General features: G+C 45.3%; 1 protein-coding gene across 2 annotated transcripts in view; it reads left to right on the top strand.

Annotated features, from left to right (window-relative positions):
- The window catches only part of ARHGAP10 (Rho GTPase activating protein 10), a 294,328-nt gene that overhangs the window by 62,800 nt on the left and 207,473 nt on the right, over positions 1–24,055 (top strand). For both annotated transcript variants that reach the window (XM_066281188.1, XM_066281179.1), the window contains exons 2-3: positions 23,154–23,249; positions 23,329–23,390. In XM_066281188.1, coding sequence (XP_066137285.1) covers positions 23,154–23,249; positions 23,329–23,390 — 158 coding nt within the window. The remainder of the gene's footprint in view (positions 1–23,153; positions 23,250–23,328; positions 23,391–24,055) is intronic.

The raw sequence follows: 24,055 nt of genomic DNA, 5'->3' as shown, positions 1-24,055 counted from the left end.
TTAGTATGAATTTACCCATACGGCTTGTAGGATGGATAATAACATGCTTGGTAAACCTTATGCTAATACAAAATACTGATCCAGAGCTATCTCAGACCAGCTCTGTACATGTAAGAAGTCCGTAAGTTTTGCCACATGTACATAATTTTCTACTCGATGAGCCCTTTAATATATAAAATGTATATTTACTTTTAAAATTTATAATTCTTCCCAGTAAATCTTTTATATTTATTTACCTCACAAGAGCTACCAGGTTTGTCCAAAAGTGTTTCTATACCAAATTATACTGATGCCCTTACCCATCTTCTACTCACTCTACCTGAGGCCTCTAGTTTCTTTCTCTTCTCTATTAAAAAAATGCTGGTATGCACAAAATACCCTGAATAGCCACAGCACTTTTGAAAAAGAACAAATTGAAGATATCATACTACCTGGTATCAATCCATATTACAAGGCCATAGTAATCAGTACAGCTTGGTACTGGCATAAAAATAGACATATTGATCAGAGGAACAAAGTAGGGAGCCCAGAAATAAACCCATGCCTGTGTGGTCGATTAGTATTTGATAGAGGAGCCAAGAACATACAATGGGGTAAAAGATAGTTTATTCAATAAATAGAGTGGGGAGAATTGGACAGATACATGCAAAAAAATGAAACAAGACCACCACTTTACACCATATACAAGAATAAACTCAAAATGAGCTAAAGACTTAAATGAAAGACTCAGCCATAAAATTCCTAAAAGAAACATAGGCAGTAAAATCTCTGACATTTTTCTTAGCAATATTTTTTTCTGATATACCTTCTTAGGCAAGGGAAACAACAAAAATAAACAAATGAGACTACATGAGACTGACAAGTTTTTGCACAGCGAGGCAAACCACCAACAAAAATGAAAAAACAACTTACCAATTTGGGGAATATATTCACCAGTGATGCATCCAGTAAAGAGTACCATCCCAAATGTATAAAGGACTCATATAACTCATCACGCAAAAACCAAACTATCCAATTAAAAAATGGGCAAAGGACCTGGTTAGACACTTCTTCAAAGAGGACCTCATATGGCCAATGGTATATGAAAGGATGTTCAGTGTCATTATCTACAAATACAAATTAAAACTGCAGTGAGCTCTCACACCTGTCACAATGGCTGTCATCAATAAAACAACAAACAGGGTGTGGGCAAGGATGTGGAGAAAAGGGAGCCCTCCTGCACTGTTGGTGGGAATGCAGTCAGAAAGTGCCGTTTCGTGTGGGAGCAAGCAACTCAGCCACACAGAGTTTGGGGATGAAAAGATCATGAGTTGGGGGTCAGACCTGGGTGTGACCTGTTATTAAGTACCACCTCCCCACTCCACTCCCCCCCCCCATTTATAAGATGGAGATGGAATGAACATCTACCTTATAGAGTAATTCCAAGGATTTGGGTAATATGTATTTATATAAAATACTTACCATGACACTAGGTGCTTATTGTGGTTAGAGAGAATTATGAAATGATCAGGTCCTGAAAGAGGAAATTAAGAGGGAGTAATTGTTGGTTGTATTAGGTAATAAAAAGTATGACATGAGACTGTGATTCAAAATGTGGCACAAAGACATAAAGGAACAGAATAATGCGGAGATGCCAGAATTAAGTTATTTTTTAAATAAAATTTAAGACAATTAGAAGAAATTTAACCTGAATATTTGCAATATGACCAGGGATGCAAAAGAGTGGGTACTCTTTAAGTGTGCAAGTGACAGAAGAAACTTCTTCAAAATAATGGAAAAAAAATTGACTACCTAAAAAGTTATGGAATTCAAAATGATGTAAAATAGAGGCCACAGAAGTAAGAAGGAAAAAAAATATATAATTTTTTTGTGAGGGATATTTTTCCAAAGTTTGAATCCAGGAGGCAGTCAGACAAACTCCTGCATGCGCCGGACCAGGATCTACCCGGCATGCCCACCAGGGGGCGATAATCTGCCCATTTGGGGTGTCGCTCTTTTGCAACAGGAGCCATTCTCATGCCTGAGGCAGAGGCCACAGAGCCATCCTCAGCACCCGGGCCAACTTTGCTCCAATGGAGCCTTGGCTGTGGGTGGGGAAGAGAGAGAGAGGAAGGAGAGGGGGAAGGGTGGAGAAGCAGATGGTCACTTCTCCTGTATGCCCTGGCTGGGAATCGAACCTGGGACTCCTGCACGCCAGGCCGACACTCTACCAGTGAGCCAACCGGCCAGGGCCAAGAAGGAAAATATTTAACACAAAATTAGATATCAAAGTTGGAGTAGGTGGAGCAATGGCAGTTTATGCAATAAAAATTCTTGTTAAAAAGAAAATTAAAAAATTAAAGATTAGAAAGTACAAAAATGTCAATTTTGTAAAAAGTCGAACAGTTGCAGTAATGGATTCCTCTGTACCCATTTTTTTATGTCCAGAAATTATGAAGTCATGGTCAAAGTGCTGAGGTATAATTCAGGTTTAATATGAGCATGTCTGTCTGTCACTTCTGTCAGTCAGGTTTATAACTTTACAGGTTTGAGCCTTTGAGTTTTAGGATTTTGGGGGTTGTTTTTTTTTGGCAGACACTGCATTTTAAATATAACTGGGAAGGAATTTATGTCCTTTTCTTTTTTTTAACTCAATTTGCAGAAAACTAAAATGGAATTCAATATTTCCTTTTGGAAGCATTCCTTTTGGAATTTTTCCATCTCTGATCCAGATTTTTCTTTCCTTTTATGCTAACTGTTCCTGTCATAAATTTACTCTCTGTGACACAGCTTGGAGAATAAAGGGTGTTAGCTGATCTTTTGTTAAGAGTATTTTGAACTGAAGCCTGGAAGTTATTAGTGGGCCAGAAAAATTCATGAGGGTCCTTACCCTTTGTGTGTGTGTGTGTGTGTGTGTGTGTGTGTGTGTGTGTGAGAGAGAGAGAGAGAGAGAGAGAGAGAGAAAGAGAGAGAGAGATTGTGGTCGGGTTTGGAGGGACTCAATAATGTAATTAAACCTAGCATGATAGTAATAAAAACTTTAACTGGAAAATATGCTTGAGGGAGGAACATAAAGATCAGTGTATAGCCGATTATTTCTTACACATTTTAGTGTGGCCTTTTCAGTTAGGTACTGATTTGGAATAAAAACAAGTTGAAATTAGGATATACTGCAGCTTCACGCATCTCCCTTATGTACGTCTAACAGCTGGAGCCCTCACACTAAGAGATGAGCCTACCCAATCTTGATGGGGATTTTCTTTTAAGTGAGAGGAGAGGAGATAGACTCCCACATGTGCCCTGACTGGGATCCACTCAGTAGTTCCCATCTAGGGTCGACACTCAGAAAAACTGAGCTATCCTCAGCACCTGGGGCCGACACTTGGACTAACTGAGCCACTGGCTGCAAGAGGAGAAGAGAGAAGGGGGAGAGGGAGGGGGGGAGAGAGAAACATATAGTTGCTTCTCATATGTGCCCTGACCTGGGAATTGGACCTGGGACATCTGCAGGCCAGGCCAATGCCCTATCCACTGAGCCAACTGGCCAGGATCAAGGGTGAGTTCTCATCTAGGCTGTTTTTGAGTTTTGGAGATTGGAGAAGGACATTCCAGGCCAAAGGCAGAACATATAAAAAGACCCCCACCCCACCCCCTTTTTTCCCCAGGAATAGAAAGGAAGCTGAGAAAAGCTGGCTGGGATTCAGCAAGTTCAGGGGGTGAGTGAATGCATGCGTCTGGAAACCCAAACGGTGACCAGATCACGTGGGGGTCTTTTTAGAGCTTTGCTGAGCAGTTCAGTTATCCTGAACTCAGCAGAATGATGTTGAAGGATTTCAGCTGGGCAGTAAGGAGGTCCAGTTTATATTTCCAGTGAGCTTTCGCTGCTGCGCAGGAACTGGACTGACAGGGAATGTGTGGCAGGGTGGCCAGCCCGGGGGGGGGGGGTGACAGTGACGGGGCTCACAGTGGAGACAGAAGTGAGCAGATGGCCCGGGATGTTGAGGATGGAGAGTGGATGTAGGGGGTTAAGGGAAAGGCGGAATCGCGATGATTTATCAGACGACTGATTCTTGCCAAAATCTGACAGCCCTACAAAACATTTGGCTCTTTTGAGCATGCTCAGTGTCCGCACTGAGTCTGCACTCTTCTTATCCCCCATCTGGCCGCCTTTTCTGTGTCTGTTCTTCCTCCCTCTTCCCCTTTCTCCATTTGTGAGTCACCTTTGTCGCTTACCTCTGTTTTCATCTCTAGAATTTCTATACTCTTTCATTCTAAAAACCCACTCTATTTCTCTATAATCACCTCTCTTGATGGCTGTCTGTAGCTGCTTCGCAGAATTTCTATTTAGCTAACAGGCTACTGTCAGAAATCGCTAAAACGTAGTTACTTGTTTCCTCACCTTAACGCAGCTTCCCTCTTGACTTCCCTTTTTTCTTTTTAATAGTCCCGCTGTTTTCTGTTACCCAGACAGGATAACTTAGTAATCTTTAATTCATTATTTTCCTTTACTGCAGTTCGTTATAGAAAATCCAGTATTATTCCCAGGTTCAGGGAAGAAACCAAAGCTTGGAAGGCTTGTCACCTGCTGAGGGTCAGTCACCTAGCTGGTCACTGGTCACGCTACTGTGTGAGCCCAAGGCTGACACCTGAACCTATACTCTCAATCACTGTGCTGGGCTGTCTGCCGTGGCTTTGTGAGAAGGCTTTTCCAGAGGACGCCTAACTTCACTTTGTTTTTAAAATAGGTCCAATTTTTAGAGATTGGGATTGCTGCTATCAACAAGTCATATTAGCTGTCTTGGTGTTGTCTCTGTAACTGCTGTGCATACCTGATCTCTCTCTCTCTCTTTTTTTTTTGTCAGAGAATCAGAGAGGGACAGATAGGGACAGATAGACAAGAAAGGAGAGAGATGAGAAACATTAGTTTTTCATTGCATCTCCTTAGTTGTTCATTGATCGCTTTCTCATATGTGCCTTGACCGGGGGGCAGAGCAAGTGACCGAATGCTCAAGCCAGCGACCTTGGGCTTCTCCTGCAACCTTTGGGCTCAAGCCAGCAACCTCGGGGTCTCGAACCAGGGCCCTCCATGTCCCAGTCTGACACTCTGTCCACTGCACCACCGCCTGGTCAGGCTTGATCTCTTTTATAGACACAGAATAAATGTGTTACTTTGTTAGGCCAAGTGATTAGCTTCTCCCCTTTCTTGAGGGAAAGGAGAAGGAGAGACGGAGTTGTGGGTGCAGGCTCTTCCTTTGTTTCTCCCCCATCAATGTGTGATAGGGCTCTCTGCCCCATTGGCTAGCAAATACTGAATTCCATTGCAGTATTTAAAATAGTGTTGGCTATCTGGTGAAAAAAGGTGTTTTTTATTTTATTTTTTAATTGATTTTAGAGAGGAGAGAGGGATAGAAACATCGATCTGTTCCTGTCTGTGCCTTGACCGGGGATCACATGGGCAACTGTTGCACTTTGGGATGATGCTCTAACAACTGAGTAATCAGGCAAGGATGAAAGGTATAATTTTTCCCCCTTTTCTTCTTTTAATTTTTTCCTCTTTTTTTTTAAGTGAGAGGAAGAGAGATAGACAGACTCCTGCATGCACCCCTTCCGGAATCCATCCAGCAAGCCTAGTCTGGGGCCGATGCTCAAATCAATCGAGCTATCCTCAGTGCCTGAGGCTGATGCTCAGACCAGCTGAGCTCTCCTCAGTACCCAGGGCCCGCACTTAAACCCATCGAGCCACTGGCTGCAGGAGGGGAAGAGGGAGAAAAGTGGAGTGGGAAGGGAAGAGAAGCAGATGGTTGCTTCACATATGTGCTCTGACAGGGGATTGAACCTGGCACATCAGCTTGGTGGGCTGATGCTCTATCCACTGAGACAATTGGCCACAGCCGAAAAGGTGTAATTTTTAAAAATTTAATTACTTTTATGACCAGTGAGGCTGAACTGTGTGTTTATTAGTGGTTGCTATTCCTCTTGTGAATTAACATTGATGATGGCATTTATTTTCACTAGCCTTAAGAGCTAAAACTTGGTAAAGATGAAATAAAATGGGCAGTCAATACTTTTCAGGGGTCCCAAACTTTTTACACAGGGGGCTAGTTCACTGTCCCTCAGACCGTTGGAGGGCCGCCACATATAGTGCTCCTTTCACTGACCACCAGTGAAAGAGATGCCCCTTCTGGAAGTGCGTGGGGGCCGGATAAATGGCCTCGGGGCCGCATGCGTCCCACGGGCCATAGTTTGAGGATGCCTGCTTAAGTTCTTCATCAAAAATTGGCTTGAGAATGTCTTCTTACCTATGACTTCTAAGGTTTTTTTTGTTTTTTTCTGAAGCTGGAAACGGGGAGGCAGTCAGACAGACTCCCGCATGCACCCGACCGGGATCCACCCGGCACGCCCACCAGGGGGTGATGCTCTGCCCATCCGGGGCGTCGCTCTGTTGCAACCAGAGCCACTCTAGCGCCTGGGGCAGAGGCCAAGGAGCCATCCCGAGTGCCCGGGCCATCTTTTGCTCCAATGGAGCCTTGGCTGCGGGAGGGGAAGAGAGAGACAGAGAAGAAGGAGAGGGGGAGGGGTGGAGAAGCAGATGGGCGCCTCTCCTGTGTGCCCTGGCCGGGAATCGAACCTGGGACTTCCACACGCCAGGCTGACGCTCCACCACTGAGCCAACCGGCCAGGGCCTGACTTCTAAGTTTTAAAAGAGCTTTCACATTATTCTTCTTATTTGTACATCGGATCTTTATGAATTCTGGGAGTGGCAGGGAAGAGCCCCTTGTTATGGGAGATTGAGGCTCAGCCAGAGAGTGTGTTGGGTGTGAGGGGGCACACATAGGAGTTTATCTGTGCTGGGTCTGAGGGAGCACACATAGGAGTTTATCTGTGCTGGGTCTGAGGGGTACACATAGGAGTTTATCTGTGCTGGGTCTGAGGGGGCACACATAGGAGTTCATCTGTGCTGGGTCTGAGGGGTACACATAGGAGTTCATCTGTGCTGGGTCTGAGGGGTACACATAGGAGTTCATCTGTGCTGGGTCTGAGGGGGCACACATAGTTTATCTGTGCTGGGTCTGAGGGGGCACACATAGTTTATCTGTGCTGGGTCTGAGGGGCACACATAGTTTATCTGTGCTGGGTCTGAGGGGCACACATAGTTTATCTGTGCTGGGTCTGAGGGGGCACACATAGTTTATCTGTGCTGGGTCTGAGGGGCACACATAGTTTATCTGTGCTGGGTCTGAGGGGGCACACATAGTTTATCTGTGCTGGGTGTGAGGGGTACACATAGTTTATCTGTACTGGGTCTGAGGGGGCACACATAGTTTATCTGTGCTGGGTCTGAGGGGGCACACATAGTTTATCTGTGCTGGGTGTGAGGGGTACACATAGTTTATCTGTACTGGGTCTGAGGGGGCACACATAGTTTATCTGTGCTGGGTCTGAGGGGCACACATAGTTTATCTGTGCTGGGTCTGAGGGGCACACATAGTTTATCTGTGCTGGGTCTGAGGGGCACACATAGTTTATCTGTGCTGGGTCTGAGGGGGCACACATAGTTTATCTGTGCTGGGTCTGAGGGGCACACATAGTTTATCTGTGCTGGGTCTGAGGGGTACACATAGGAGTTTATCTGTGCTGGGTCTGAGGGGGCACACATAGTTTATCTGTGCTGGGTCTGAGGGGGCACACATAGTTTATCTGTGCTGGGTGTGAGGGGTACACATAGTTTATCTGTGCTGGGTCTGAGGGGGCACACATAGTTTATCTGTGCTGGGTCTGAGGGGTACACATAGGAGTTTATCTGTGCTGGGTCTGAGGGGTCACACATAGTTTATCTGTGCTGGGTCTGAGGGGCACACATAGTTTATCTGTGCTGGGTCTGAGGGAGCACACATAGTTTATCTGTGCTGGGTCTGAGGGGGCACACATAGTTTATCTGTGCTGGGTCTGAGGGGTACACATAGGAGTTTATCTGTGCTGGGTCTGAGGGGGCACACATAGTTTATCTGTGCTGGGTCTGAGGGGCACACATAATTTATCTGTGCTGGGTCTGAGGGGGCACACATAGTTTATCTGTGCTGGGTCTGAGGGGTACACATAGGAGTTTATCTGTACTGGGTCTGAGGGGCACACATAGTTTATCTGTGCTGGGTCTGAGGGGGCACACATAGTTTATCTGTGCTGGGTCTGAGGGGCACACATAGTTTATCTGTGCTGGGTCTGAGGGGTACACATAGGAGTTTATCTGTGCTGGGTCTGAGGGGGCACACATAGTTTATCTGTGCTGGGTCTGAGGGGGCACACATAGTTTATCTGTGCTGGGTCTGAGGGGGCACACATAGTTTATCTGTGCTGGGTCTGAGGGGGCACACATAGTTTATCTGTGCTGGGTCTGAGGGGGTACACATAGTTTATCTGTGCTGGGTCTGAGGGGTACACATAGTTTATTGTGCTGGGTCTGAGGGGGCACACATAGTTTATCTGTGCTGGGTCTGAGGGGGCACACATAGTTTATCTGTGCTGGGTGTGAGGGGTACACATAGTTTATCTGTACTGGATCTGAGGGGTACACATAGGAGTTTATCTGTGCTGGGTCTGAGGGGGCACACATAGTTTATCTGTGCTGGGTCTGAGGGGGCACACATAGTTTATCTGTGCTGGGTCTGAGGGGCACACATAGTTTATCTGTGCTGGGTCTGAGGGGGCACACATAGTTTATCTGTGCTGGGTCTGAGGGGGCACACATAGTTTATCTGTGCTGCGTCTGAGGGGTACACATAGGAGTTCATCTGTGCTGGGTCTGAGGGGGCACACATAGTTTATCTGTGCTGGGTCTGAGGGGTACACATAGGAGTTCATCTGTGCTGGGTCTGAGGGGGCACACATAGGAGTTCATCTGTGCTGGGTCTGAGGGGGCACACATAGTTTACATGTGCTGGGTCTGAGGGGGCACACATAGTTTATCTGTGCTGGGTCTGAGGGGGTACACATAGTTTATCTGTGCTGGGTCTGAGGGGGCACACATAGTTTATCTGTGCTGGGTCTGAGGGAATACACATAGGAGTTCATCTGTGTGGACGTAAGTCCGAGAGCAGCGCTTTTTTCCCACACCACCAGACCTCTCTGTAGTGGCTGAGGATATAGGTGGAGGCAGCAGCCCAGACACAGAGCCCTCAGTGACTCTTCGACCTCTGAGGACAGAGCCCAGAATGTGGGGTACCTATGACATCAGTCTGGGGAGTCTTCCTGAGTCCATCTTGACAGGGCCTATCGTTTTATTTACCCAGCACATATTAATGGAGCATCTTACTCTGTTGCCTGGTTTTGTGGATACAGCAGTGAATGAAATGGATAGAAGAATCCCTGATCTCAGAGAGTTCACATTTGGGATCAAGTTGAGCTGTCTGGGGGCCCCACCATTCTCTCCTTCCTCCTGTCTAACACCTTTCTTTGCTTCTTGGTTCTTTGCCTTATCTACTCTTTCCTGTGGTTTTTAGATCAACTCGGGCCGCTCCTTTATCTTCAGTGGTCGACTAAATTCAGCTTCTAGCGATGAGAGCCTTCTGTTATTCTTGGTTTCACAATTTCCTAGCTGCAAACTGAGTCCTGCCCTAGGTCTGGCTGTCCAGGTGCTGGGCCCTGGGCCACTAGTGTTCCCCATGGGAGCTCTCTCCTCGCCCCTGCGGCCTTGTCCCGGCAGTCCCCATTGGAGCACAGGCTGTCACCTTAGCACCTTGGATTGTGAAATACTTGCAGGGTAAGGATGAACTCACTGTGTGTAAAGAGGTCACTTCTCCCCAGGAAGTTTGCTTAGAAGTATATAATGTGAAATGAAATTTATTGTAAGGAATCGGATCACATGATTATGGAGGCTGAGAAGTCTTGTTATGAGATGACTTGCCACCTGCAAGCTGGAAAGACTCAGGAAAGCCTGTGGTGTAAGTTCTAGTCTGAGTCCGAAGGCCTTAGAATCAGGGGTGCTGATGGTGTAAGTCCTTACCCAAGGGTGGGAGAAGACCAGTGTCTCGGCTCAAACAGGCAGAGAGAGGGAGGGGGAGAGAGAGAGAGAGAGAGAGAGAGAGAGAGAGAGAGAGAGAAAGAACACTCAAATTTTTTTTGTCTTTTTGTTCTATTGTAGTTGGGTGGATCTTCAACAGGTAGGATGATGCCCACCCATGTTGGGGAGGGCCATCTGCTTTGGTGAGTCTTACTCACCAAAATCGGATTTAACCAGATAGCTAGGCGTCTCGTAGTCCAGTCAAGCTGACACATAAAGTAAGCCTGCCCAGCCCCATTATCTTATTTATACCTCTGCCGAGCCTGATGATTGGGTTTCATTAATTTTGTTTTGGTTTGGCTTTCACTAATTTCTTTTTTATCCTAAAAATAACTAACACTGAATGAAGATGATTTAGAAAATACAGAAAAATATAAAGAATATACCAAGAGCCATTTGGTTAAGAGTTTGGGGGACTTACACCCTCCTAAACTGTTCTACGTGCACTTACATATCTTTCTCTGCCTTCAGCAGTTTTACGGCTTGATCATGTATCTTCCTGGTAGAACGCCTCCTCCCTCCGGAACACGGGTGGTTTTCACGGGTTCCCGATGGTGTCAGTCTGCCCCAGGAGGGTTGGACTGTGTTGGTTCTGCCGTCTGGCATCTTGGGTAAAGCTGACCTTGCCCTGGAAGGAGCATAAACCCAGAGGCGGACCTCACTGTGCAGCCTGGACAGTTTTTCTCACAGTGCCCTTTCCAGCTTGGCTTTGTTTCCTCCTTCCTGTGGGCTGTGTGTTCCTCCATGGAGCATTTTTCACCCTGCCCTTCTTCCTGAGAAACTTGCCTTTCCCAGGGGCTGTCCACAAAGCCATTTAAAAAAAATTATTTATTTTTTATTCCTGACCTCTCCCCTAACATTTTGACGTGATCAAGAGATTTTCATTATTTATGTCCATTTTATAAGAACGTTGTAAGGGAAGAGTCTTGTGGTCCAGCTGCGGTTGGTGCCGTTTTTGTTTCATAGGGCGAGGCTGCATATTGTGGTCGTTTAGGCTGACAGCTGGCTCCAGGTTCGAATCTTGCCTTGACCACGTAACACAGTGTGACCTCTCTCTGTGCCTTCTCGCGGCTGTCTGTACAGCACAGTAAAAGATGATTTCCTGAGTGGGTACGGTACATGAGGCTCCAATGAACTGATATCAGCACACAACTTTCTTGGAGCTGTGACCAGCACATAGGAAGCCCTAAATCAGTATTATTAGATGGTTATTGCACACACTTAAACCTTTTGAAAGCACTAGATTTGAAAGAATTTTCTAGTCAATGATGACTGCATAAATTTCTTTAGGTTGATCGTAGCTCACGATGTGAAGGTGGACTCGGCCCTGCCTGCCTCAGCCCTTTAGGACTGGCTTCTGCCTGGAGGGCTTCCTGTGGAATTATCTGTGTCCATGTGGTAAAGTCTTCAGAAGTAGTTCTGAGTTGTCGCTCATGGCGTCTGCTGACCTCCGACATTGCAGTTCCCATCAGGGAGTGTGGCTCTGCTCACCACCCCTGCTGGTGAGAAAGCACTCGGAGAGCCTGTGACTGCTGTCCTCTCCCGGGTGGCTGACTTGCTCGGGGTGGGACACTAGACAGCCCCTTCTGTCATGGCCTTCTGGGGTAAAAACGAGCTGGGCCGGTTCGATTCCCTTGATGGTTTTAATTTGGGAAATAAGAAGGGACAAGCTGTGGGGGCTGAAGTCGAAAGAAGGTCGTTAACTAACGGAGGGACATTGCCAGGGCCCCGCTGGGCAATGCCATGGCAGCAGACTCTCCAGGGAAGCCGCAGTTCCACCAGCAAGACTCTAAGCGAAATGGGAGGAGAAAAGCGGTCGGCAGAGAGAGAGAGAAGTAAACGCTCAGAGAGAACCATGCGGCGGGAAGGGCAGAGGTCGGAGAGGAGACCCTGGGTTGGCTGTAAAGCAAGGTCACGGTGTTTTCTGGGCTCTTTGCAGTTGAGTTCTTGTTGTTTGAGTCTTTATTCCTGGCATTCAATAGGCCCTAATGTTTATAGGTCATATAGTACAGTTGACCCTTGAACGTTGGGTTTGAACTGCACGGGCCAGTAAACACAGACACTACTATAAATGTATTTTCTCTTTCTTAAGATTTTCTTAATGACATTTTTTTGGTCCTCCAGTTTACTTTATTGTAAGAATACAGTATATAATATACATAAAAAATATGTATTAATGGACTTGATGTTATCCAGAAGGTCAGCAGTAGGTCAATAGTTGGCTATTTGGAGTTAAGTTTTGGGGAGTCCAGAGTTATACTTGGTTCCCGATTGTGTGGAGGGAGGATCGGTGCCCCGAACCCCCATATTGTTCGAGGGTCCACTGTCCTTCTCATCCCTTTCGGAATGATTTCCTCATTTTGTTTCTAGTGTACCAAATTCTCCTCTATATTTTATGGAGACTTAAACCCAATTTTTTGGGTCCTGTTCAAGCTGCCCATTTTAGGCTGTGTTTTCCTCATAACTTTATTTTTGAGTTTGTAGTCTGTGGACTCCTGTGGAGTTTGTAGTCTGGACTGCTCAGTCCCTAGGCAGTATGTGAGGGTGGCTCTCACAGACAGAGGTCGTGGCCTCCATAGCGCAGCAGTCAGACCCTCTTCGAACCTGATAGTGCACTCTGGGCTGGGTGGGGCTGGGCTGGCTGCGTGAGGGTAGATGCTGGCCATCGGTCATTTCCGGTGGCATTTCCCTGAACTCTGCGATCGGGTATAACTTGGGGCACAAGAGAGGAGGGTTGAGCTCCTCCTTCGAGTGAGTCTGGTTCTACTTTTTAAGAAACATTGTTTTAAAGATTATGCATATTAAAGCATTTGAGAGAAAGGGGGTTGTTATAATGTAACTCTTGGTTCTGTCAAAACAGTGAGGTTAGTTCACAAGCATTAAGCCAGCAGAACACCTGACATCCAAATCCCTACTAATATTTATTTTGGGCCTTAAGCATAAACCGTGGTTGACAAGGTAGCTTGTTCGGACATTGTCCTTGTATGTGGTTTTGTTTTTCTTTGTCTCTTCCTTTTCTTGAAGACATGTTGGTAACCACATTGTTTGCCAGGTTATGATATTCAATAGCAAAGTTTGTGGATAATGTTACATTTGTCACTGAACTTAAATAAATCCCTGATCTGTAATAGCTCCACCAATTGTTTCACATTCTGTGGCATTGAGGTCATCTCTTTTCTCTGTGCATGTACATTTTCCATGTGTCTGTGTCTCTGGCTGGCCTGTGGGGGCTGTTCTGGGGTCAGCTGCCTATTCTTATTCATTCAGCCTCGTGAACTTTGGGTAGGGTCATGTGCTGCACCCCACCCCCACTCCTGTGTTGGAGGTGGAGACTGAGTCAAGTCACTTGAGAAGGGAAAGTGAGAGGTCATGTGTTAGATGTGACATTCTGATAATTTTCAGTTTATAGTTGGGAATTTCAATACGTACTGTGTGTGTCTGGCCCAAAGCCACACCTGGGAGGTGGCAGAACCTGTATCAGAACCTAGGTCTGTAGGGTTATAGAGCCTTTCTCCTTTTCATAAATCACACGGTCTCTAGTTCACTGTTCCTTTGATTTCTCTTCTGTAAAATTAGAATTTAGCCTAAAATGTCTCCAGATTACATTCTCTGCTAAAATTCTTTTAACTGAGGCCAAGACTTGGTATCCAAATACCTCCAGAGGTCAGGAAGATATTTTAAATGAGGCCAATGACAGTAGAGAATAGTAGGACCAATGGTAACCAGGGGTTTGAGAGGTTGAAATTAACATTTTTTTAAAGCATATTTTTTTGTTGTTTTTTGTGACAGCACCAAAGAGAGGGACAGATGGGGACAGACAGACAGGAAGGGAGAGATGAGAAGCATCAGTTCTTTGTTGCAGCACCTTAGTTGTTCATTGATTGCTTTCTCATATGTGCCTTGACCAGGGGGCTACAGCAGACCGAGTGACCCCTTTCCTGAGCCAGCAACCTTGGGCTCAAGGTGAATGAGCCCACAGTCAAACCAGCTACCTTGGGGTACCTGGGTCCTCTGCATCCCAGTTCGATGCTCTATCCACTGCGCCATCGCCTGATCAGGTTGAAATGAACATTTTAATGGAAGGGATGTCTGAATAAGTAAGTCTGTAGGATCACCGTGTTTTTTTTTGTTTTGTTTTGTTTTTTTGTGGCAGAGACAGAGAGGGACAGCTAGGGACAGACAGACAGGAAGGGAGAGCGATGAGGAACATCAGTTCTTCGTTGCGGCTCCTTAGTTGTTCATTGATTGATTTCTCATATGTGCCTTGACGGGGGGGGGGGGGCTACAACAGACCGAGTGACCCCTTGGGTCAAGCTGTTGAGCTTTGCTCTAACTAGATGAGCCCGTGCTCAAGCTGGCGACCTCAGGGTCTCGAACCTGGGTCCTTCGCATCCCAGTCTGACGCTCTATCCATTGCGCCACCACCCAGTCAGGTGGATCACCGGTTTTTGACACTTGGATACAGGTACTTCCCTGGACGTGCCAAGCCATCCGAATTTTTCACAAGCATTCTTGTCATTATAACGTTGGTTAGCCTATCAGCCATCCTTGTTTTCTATGAAGTGTAACTATAGAAGATGCAGGTCGGGAGGATGTTGACCTAGATATACTTTGTTTATACTTCAGCACTTCCCCTTATCCCCAAACCAGTGCCTGCAGCTCCGCACCCCCCCCATTCCCCACCTTATTCTTTGCAGCCATTCTCTGGGACAAGCTGTCCAACTCTTAGACCATGTTTGCTCACTTATAAGTGCACCTGTTACTGTCCTCCTATGCCTCCCAAGGGTATATACTAAAACTCAGATTCTGTACTAAAACCTGGATGCTAGCCGAATGGAGTTCTTCATCCCACCATTACCTGAGCAGCTTTGATGGTCTCTTGGTTGTACTACTGCCTGGATGTTTGACCTTGGGCAGGGTGCTGCACCTGTGTGTGTGTCTCAGTCACCTCCTCTGTGGGTATGGTAATAGTACCTGCCTCTTAGAGAGTTGTTGTGATACTTACATGAATCAATACATGTAAATAAACCAACCAGTATAAGAAGAGTAAGTAGACTAATGGCCCTACAGAAATTTCCCTTCCTGATTCTTGACCCTGTCAGTATGTTATTTTACATGACAAAAGGGACTTCCCTGTTGGGATGAAACTAAGGACCTCGAGATGCAAGGTTATCCTGGGTCCTCCTGGTGGGCCTCTGGTAATAATCACAAAGGTCCTTAAAGGAATCAGCAAAAGAGGTGTGCTGATGACAGACGCAGAGGTCGGAGTGATGTGATTGGTGGCTGGGGGCCCTGGACCAAGGAATGTGGGCCTCCTTTACAAGCTGGAAAAGGTGAGGAAATGCATTCTCCCCTGAGGGCTCCAGAAGGGACACAGCCTGGTGAGGCCCAGTGTGGACTTCTGACCCCCAGAACCCTGAGATACTACGTTAGTGTTGCCTTAAGCGACTACGTTTGTGGAAATCAGTCACAGTAGCCATAGGAGACATGCGTGCGTGTTAGCTGCATTTTCTGTTCTCACTGTAAATAAGATTTTCTTTGAACAAAGGGAGCTGTGGCCAAGGAGAGTTTGCACACCTGTGGGCCAGGTGACTGCCAGCATGCTTTTCTCATCTGCCGGCCGCTGCAGCAGGTGCCTGTGTACACAGAACCTGGCCCGACTGCTTGGCCGAGTGTGTACAATGCCCTGGAAGTCTGGACGAGGTGTCGTGAAGGTTGGGTGGTATTCTCCAGTGTAGGCCTGGCTGGGGGGTCCTCTGCAAGAGCCCAGAACACTCACTCCTGAAGGATTCTTTATAATTAATGGGCTGTTTCAGTGAACAGGATCCGGTGGTCTGTTCTGTGCCCTGCTGGGTCTTGCGCTCCGTAAACCCGCGCTCCATCGGGTTCATGGGTTTGTTTGGGGGTGTATGGGTCTTTGCAGGCTCAGCTTATTTTCTGTTCATCATATAACGTTGTCAGTTCAAGTCCTTGTGCTGACACTGGACAGGGCTTGTTCTCAGATGAAGAGCTCGCCCTGTGCAGACACTCGGTTGGGCTGTGTTTGGAGAGTCAGGGCTGGCAGTGCCTTCCCCTCACGGTTGCAGAGACCCGTGAGCCGCTCCCAGCACAGCTTGTGACTGCCCAGAAGTACGTTTCTGGGCTCATGAGATGTTTGCACAGTTCTTTAAAAATCTACAAAGTGAGTTAGTTACTTTATTTCTTTTCTTTTCTTTCTTTTTCTTTTTTTGCGCATACAGAGAGGCCTTAGCATGGTTCTTGTGTAAAGTCCTGCTCCTGGGTTTTTAAACCCGGAAAACATGAAGCAGAATTTGAAGCCAGTTTGCACTGCTAGAGGAATTTTGTTTTCCTTCCAAGGTACTTGGATTAATGTCAGCATTATTTCCTTGGCATGAATCTGGCGTGAAGGGTATTAAGTTCTTAGAGTCCATGCCCTGCTTTTCTCTCAATAAGATGTGGAAGAATTCTGGCGCGTGTCGTGATGCGCAGAAGGGGCGGCAGAGGTCCCCGTGGCAGAGCTTTCACGGGTTGATCATCTAGGTCACGGATCACAAAACTTTTTACATAGGGGGCCAGTTCACTGTCCCTCAGACCGTTGGAGGGCTGGACTATAAAAAAACTATGAACAAATCCTTATGCACACTGCACATATCTTATTTTAAAGTAAAAAAACAAAACGGGAACAAATACAATATTTAAAATAAAGAACAAGTAAATTTAAATCAACAAACTGACCAGTATTTCAATAGGAACTATGGGCCTGCTTTTGGCTAATGAGATGGTCAATGTGCTCCTCTCACTGACCACCAATGAAAGAGGTGCCCCTTCCGGAAGTGCAGTGGGGGCCGGATAAATGGCCTCAGGGGGCCGCATGCGGCCCATGGGGCCGCAGTTTGGGGACCTCTGATCTAGTTATTCTACATGCAAAAGAATGTGAGCTTCTACGTGCAGTTTGCTTATCTGAAAGAAGGTTTTAGAACCCAATGTGGTCTGTGAAGAAGCCTGGACTTTGAATTTCACGAGTGGAACGGCTTATTTATTTGCTGTTTCATTTTCCCTGTCCAAGCCCAGAATTAAAGAACATGCCACATCGTCTCACGTGTTCCCAGTAGTGCTTTGGTGGATGGAGTGCGAAGTTACAGGAGGTGACAACCTTCTTACCCAGGCCAGGCTTGGGACTTCAGGTGTTATCACACCCCCAGGGGGCTGCCCAGGAGTTCAGCATCGAGTACAGCAACCCGAGTGGAGAGGTATCCCATTTACTCCTAAATGTCTGAGGGTTTGCGGTCTTCCCTAAAAACCGGTTCATAGGCGCTGTCCGACGAGAAATAATTTTCTCGTGTAAAATCATCAAGGGTGAGCAGTGGCAGCGTCTGTGCACATAACTGTGCAAGTGAACCAGTGGTGGGATTCAAATAGTTTAACAACTGGTTCTCTGCCCTAATGACCATGTTAAGTTTAAAAAAACGACATACTGAACGGTAGTTTATTATTTCATACATTTAATACTTAAGAACAATAAAGGAGGTATACAAAACTAGATTTTGTTATAAGAAAGAATTTTAAAATATTAGTGAAAAATATTAAATAATACCTGACAAAAAAACCCAATAAGACTGTTATTTAAGATATTTGTGATGACAGCTTGTCACCTCCTGGTTGTTAGGCACTTTTTCTGTTTATGTTATATGTTTGTTTACTGAAGTAACAAACACAAGGGAATTAAAATTTATTTCATCAAAGGTATAAGGAGTTTTCTGAAATGAATAAATAAATATTACATAGTTCTGTCAAATTTTTCTCACCTATGGATGGAATGAACATTACTATGGGTGCTTAGAATATGGTGTGGTGCAGATGAACGTTAAAAAAGAGTAAGGAATGTAAATCTGTGATTTCCACATTGGGCGGCTGCCCAGGCACCTACCTTAGAGAGAACCCTGATTACAAGTACCATTTTAACAACCGGTTCTCCGAACTCAAAAATTTAGGTATCGGTTCTGCCGAATTGGTGCGAACTGGCTGAATCCCACCACTGAAGTGAACCTAAATTCAATCTGGAAAAGAGCTGTGCTTAGATCTTCCTCTGTGGTGTCCACCATCTCAAACTCAGCAGGTCTCAAAAGAGTTCATCTCTCACGCCGCACCTCATTCTGGGAAGGCCTGGCTTGAGTTTTTTCCGTCTCCCATTTCTCTACGAATTGAGAACGTAAAAATGGCAGCATGGGAGACTGAAGCAGCAAGTTTATTTGAAGAGTGCAGGTTGCATTAAACCTGGCACGCTCGCTGTGTTTTTGGTGCACATCGAGGTTTGGCCTAGTCCACAGCTGGGCGTCACGTCAGTCTTGAAAGTGTTTCAGGAGAGCTCTGCTACTTTAGGCACTCAGGAATCAGTCGGCAGGAGGGTGGGGCCTATTCATAGGAATTTTCCATTTGGTTAGGATTTTGTGTGTGAGCCACTCAGATAACTGGTTGATATCTGGGCAAAGGACCTGGGAGATATGTTAGATCTCTCGAAAACTGAAATGATGTAATAGAAAGGACATTTGCAGACTCTCAAGAAAACAAGGTTTATTCTTTGCCTCCAGGACTTTATACCGGCAGTCTGTGACCTTGATCAAGTCACACTAATCAGTCTTTGAACTTACTTAAGTCAAGGTAACGCCAGCACCTCTCCCCTGCAGGCCGATTATCAAGAGTAAATGACATATTTAAGTCAATCAACATGGAGTAAACACTTAATCAAGGTAGTTTCATGTAGGGGCCCCAGCGCCATCTTTCCTCAGTCAAGGAATGTCACCCTCCCGTATCTAGTGAATGAAGACTGGTTGATTTTCGCATGCAGTTATATTGGAGAGAAAAAAAAAAATTCTTTGCACAGACCATCCTTTGTGCTTTATTTTTTTACATTATGTTTAGAATGGCAGGAGATAGCAATAAAAGTATAAACTACATTGGAGAAGAAATACATTTAAAATGTACTAAGTAATGAAAAGTTGTTAAATTTGCGACAATTAAAAGGAATGGAGTTTGGTATGGTCAATTTTTTTTTAATTTTAATCAGTGAGAGGAGGGGAGGCAGAAACAGAGACAGACTCCTGGATGTACCCCAACTGGAATCTACCTGTCAAACCTACTAGGGGGTGTGATGCTCTGCCCATCTGAGAGTTGCTTTGTTGCTCAGCAACTGAGCTCTTCTTAGCACCTGAGATGAAGGCCATGAAGCCATCCTTAGCACCTGGGGCTAATTCATTCCAGTCGAGCCAGGGCTACAGAAGAAGAAGAGAGAGAGAGAAAGAGAGAGAGAGAAAGAGAGAAAGAGAGAGAGAAGTGAGAGGGGGAGGGCTGGAGAGACAGATAGTTGCTTCTCCTGTTTGCCCTGACCAATAATCAAACCTGGGATGCTCTACCACTGAGCTCTACCACAGGGCCATCATATTTTTAAACAATAAAAATTTTGCATAATGAACTCTAGTAACACCAGAAGGAAGTCAACAAAAAGGAAAAGTGAGTGAGGTGAATGGCTTATTCTAAAATAAATTGATATGATTACAAATACTTTGTGCAGAGGTTAGACAAAAGCATGCTATTTATATGGAAGAAATATACCAAGTAGCTGTTGCAAATGGACCCAAATTTAATCTGTTGTTATGAACATTTCAACTAACAAGTAAATGTTAGAAAACTGACTTAAATAATATGAAACATGATCTTTACTTTTTTTAGATTTTATTCATTTTTATTAGAGAGAGAGAGAGGGAGAGATAGAGAGAGAACAGGGGGAGGAGCAGGAAGCATCAACTCCCATATGTGCCTTGACCAGGCAAGCCCAGGGTTTTGAACCCGCGACCTCAGCATTCTAGGTCGACGCTTTATCCACTGCGCCACCACAGGTCAGGCCTGATACATGATCATTAAAGTATCCTGACTTGGTATTTTGAATAAAATATTCAAAGGAAACAACAGCTCCAGTGGAAAATATCATTTATTACCAGCATTGGTAATAATACATATATTACTAGTAATATAGACAAATGTTTATAAGTAAGTAAAAACACATATATAAACATATATATGTATCTGTGTATATATATATATGCATGTTATATAAGCACATATATATATAAGTATGTGTATGTGTGTATATACTTATATAAATATAAATGGAACCAGCTTCATGCCCTTGTTTGTTTTGGCAAAACAATAACAAAATGGAATAATACCAAGTTATTAGAAATGGTAATAAGACCACACACTGTTAATATTTGGGTATAGGTGCCTGACATAAATTTCAGGGACACAGGTAAGCAGAAGACTGTCAGTTGCTGCCTCAGGGGCCCAGTACTCTTGAGAGGGAAAACAGACAACCATGAAATACTAGCTGAAAAGGCAATTTTAGGGAATCAGTGCTATGAAGAAAGTAAAATGGAAAAGGATTAGAGAGGGACTTAGGGCAGAGGGGTGACTTTAACTTAGGATGATGATAGGAGGGGGATTCTCAGCTGAGCTGTCAGTGTGAAGAATGACCGGCCATGAGACAGCAGGGGCGAGGGAGGAGATTTCAGGTGGAGGGAGCCACAGGGGTCCCGGCGCTTAGACTAGAATGACTCGGGCACAGGCGTGAACCAGGAACAGGCCAGTGTGGTTAGCACTTAGCAAATACTTGTGTGTTTGCCTAGATTACAAGAGAAACTGAGTTATTTTAGAATGGCTTCATGAGCTAGGTTCTACCTTTTTATAGTTTAAAATTTTTTATATTGTAATTGTGAAAATTCTGGCAAAAATCCGGAAGTATATGAAACAAATCCATGATTTTAAAGATAAGTGATAAAGCAGATATCCACAAACCCACCCTCAGTTATGAACTAAAAACTTTTAACCCCCTCAGAGCTTTCTGACTGCATTGCTCTCCCTGGTCCCCAGTGGTGTGAACATTGTGTGACTTTTGAGATAACAACTCACTTGCTACTCTGTGATTTAGTGACCTATATTTGCAACCCAAACACATAGTTGAGCATAGCTTGTTTTGAATTTTATATAAAAGAACTAGTGTGTGTGTGTGTGTGTGTGTGTGTGTGTATTCTTTTGTTGACTTACTTCTTTCTGTCCAAGTTGAGATTCATTTGTGTTGACTTGTGAATTTCTAGTGTTTACTCTACAGCCTACGTAATAGGCTGTAGCTTAGCCATTTGCTCTGTTGATCAGTATTTGTGTTTTCCCATGTTTGGATATTATTGTGATCAGGTCTGGAAATTTTTCTCTGCGGAGTGCACATGCGCAAGAATTTACCTAGGATAGGGGTTGGGAACCTTTTTGGCTGAGAGAGCCATGAATGCCACATATTTTAAAATGTAATTCCATGAGAGCCATACAACGACCCATGTACGTTACACATTATCCAATAAAAATTTGGTGTTGTCCCGGAGGACAGCTGTGATTGGCTCCAGCCACCCGCAACCATGAACATGAGCAGTAGGAAATGAATGGATTGTAATACATGAGAATGTTTTATATTTTCAACATTATTATTTTTTTTATTAAAGATTTGTCTGCGAGCCAGATGCAGTCATCAAAAGAGCCACATCTGGCTCACGAGCCATAGTTCCCGACCCCAGGCCTAGGAGAACAATTTCTGGGTTGTGGGTTATTACCATGTTTACTGGACAACACTGAACTCCTTAAAAAGTAACGGCACCCGGGTTGTTCTCTCTAGAGGTGTGTGATGCTTTCCGTGGCTGTTTACACAGGATCACACCAACACTTGAGGTTGGTAGACTTAGTAATTTTTGCCAGTCCAATGGGTGTGTCAAGGTATCTGGGTTTTAATTTTTACTCTTATCATCACTAATGAATTTGAGCACCTTTTCCTCTGGTTATAGGTCTTTTGGATTTCCTTTGCTTGTTCTTCTGAAGGGCCAATTCAAGTGTTTTCCCAGGTTTTTCCTTAGGGTTCTGCCTTTACTGCATTGTATAGCAGTTATTTATACCTCCTGTGAGTGTTCTTCCCTTTTTTTAAAATGTCTTTAAATGTTTAAAACTTTAACAGAGTCTAATTGTAATAGTCTTTCTATATTAGTTATCCATTGTTTTGTGACAGATCACCCCCAAACCTAGTGGTTTAAACAACAGCCCTTTAGTTCAGCTGGGACTCAGCTCACTGGGTAGTACGGTCTATCTTGCCTCCGTCCTGCAGCGCGGGGCAGCTCCGCTCCTGCCTGCTGGCCCTGTGACCGATGGGGCCATCACAGGGTGGCTGAGCCACAGTTTGCCGTCAACCCGCAGGTTAGCACGGAGTCGGGCAGAGGTGGACAAAGCTTCTTAAGGTGGAGCTCCAAATGAGCAGAGCGTCACCTTCGCCACACTCCGGTGGCCACACGCCCTGTCCAGATTCAAGGGTGGGACAGTAGACTCTGCCTGTTGCTGGGGGGGGGGGGAGGTGGCAGAGCCTCCTTGGAAGGAGAAGGGACCACCACACGGAAGGGCAGTGAGCTGTGACTTTAGCTCGCAGCCCCTCACATTCTGCCTACGCGTGTGCTTTTTTCCCGTCCTCCAGGGGCAAGAAATGATTATCCTGAGGCATCTTCTAAAAACCTTAAGGGTTTGCTTTTCACATAGATGACTTGCAGTATTTAAAAAAAAAATTATGAAAGAAAGAATTTGAGAACAACAACATAAACGTGAATTAGAGGAAGAAGGCCGTTTCGAAACTGTGACAGTGAGGGATGTTGATGGGGGCGGGGCTGTGGACCTTCTGCCCAGTTTTGCTGCAAACCTAAAACTACTCTAAGAAATAGAGCCTATTAAGAAAATAAAAAAATAAAACCAAACGATGAGGGCAGCTGACTGGGCTGTGAGCATTACTAGGGAAGGGGGAGGCGGAAGTGGAGAGGGTGGAGGAGGGGTAGGTAGCGGCGGAGGGAGACTGGGCCTCACAGGTGATGTATTACAGAATTTTGCTCCTGAAACGTATGTCATTATATGAACCAGTGTCACCCCAGTAAATTCAATTCAAACAAACAAACAAACAAAAAAAGAATAACGTGACCTAATTCCAACCAAAACCAAAAAAAACCTCGAAAGATAAGGACTCAAGTCATGGCTCATTTTTTCTTTCTAGGCCTTTCCGCAGCCCAGCGGAAGTTTGCTCACTCGCTCAGAGACTTTAAATTTGAGTTTATCGGAGACGCGGAGACCGACGATGAACGCTGCATAGGTGCGTACGTGAAGATGCGGTCTTGGGGTGCTCTGCTCTTCGCCTTGTCCGCCAAATAAGTATTCCTTTCTCTTGACAGATGCTTCCTTGCGTGAGTTTTCGAATTTCTTGAAGAACCTGGAAGAACAGAGAGAAATTATGGTGAGTTGTGGGGTGTAACCCAGTTAAGTCCAGTTCTTCCGCAGGAGGCACGTGGGCTTGGATGTGGGTTTTGGCAGAGCTTGGACGCACTGACCCATGGAGAAAGCAGTGGGAAGAGCCGTGGCTGAGGGGCAGGAGTCCGGAGTCCTAGTTCCTCAGTGGTGCTGACTGTGGTGAGAGCTGAGACCCGTTGCTGGACCTCTGGATCTGTTTCTTTATCTGTGAAATGGTGGGTTTGATGTTGATGTCACTGCCATCTAGATTGTACGCTGTAGACCTCTCATTTAAATTGAGTCTCCTGCGGAACCTTAACGTAGCACAAAGGTCAAAGTGGAGGAGTGTCTGTGTAGAAGCACAGGGACCACAGGGCGATGTTAGGTTTAAATCTGCAGATTTCTAGGCTGTGTAGAGAGGGGGAGAACTCAGGCTTGGAAGTCTTTCAAATCTCACTTTGCCTGAGATTCATGATCCCGACAGTGATGATAATGGTCACACTGTGTTGGGTGCTCTCCACGTGTGTGATGCTGTGCTGAGTGGGTTGAGTGGGTGAGCTTATTTACGCTCAGCAAAGCATTTTGAGTGTGTTGAACAATACATACTACCTTTCTTACTAGCTTGCACTTCCCTTCTGTTGACTGATGTTCATTCATTCCACAAAGAGTCAC

This window comes from Saccopteryx bilineata, chromosome 1 (assembly GCF_036850765.1).
Source record: "Saccopteryx bilineata isolate mSacBil1 chromosome 1, mSacBil1_pri_phased_curated, whole genome shotgun sequence".
Taxonomy (NCBI): Eukaryota; Metazoa; Chordata; class Mammalia; order Chiroptera; family Emballonuridae; genus Saccopteryx; species Saccopteryx bilineata.
Note: the sequence above shows the minus strand (reverse complement) of the source record. Positions and strands in the feature narration are given on the sequence as shown.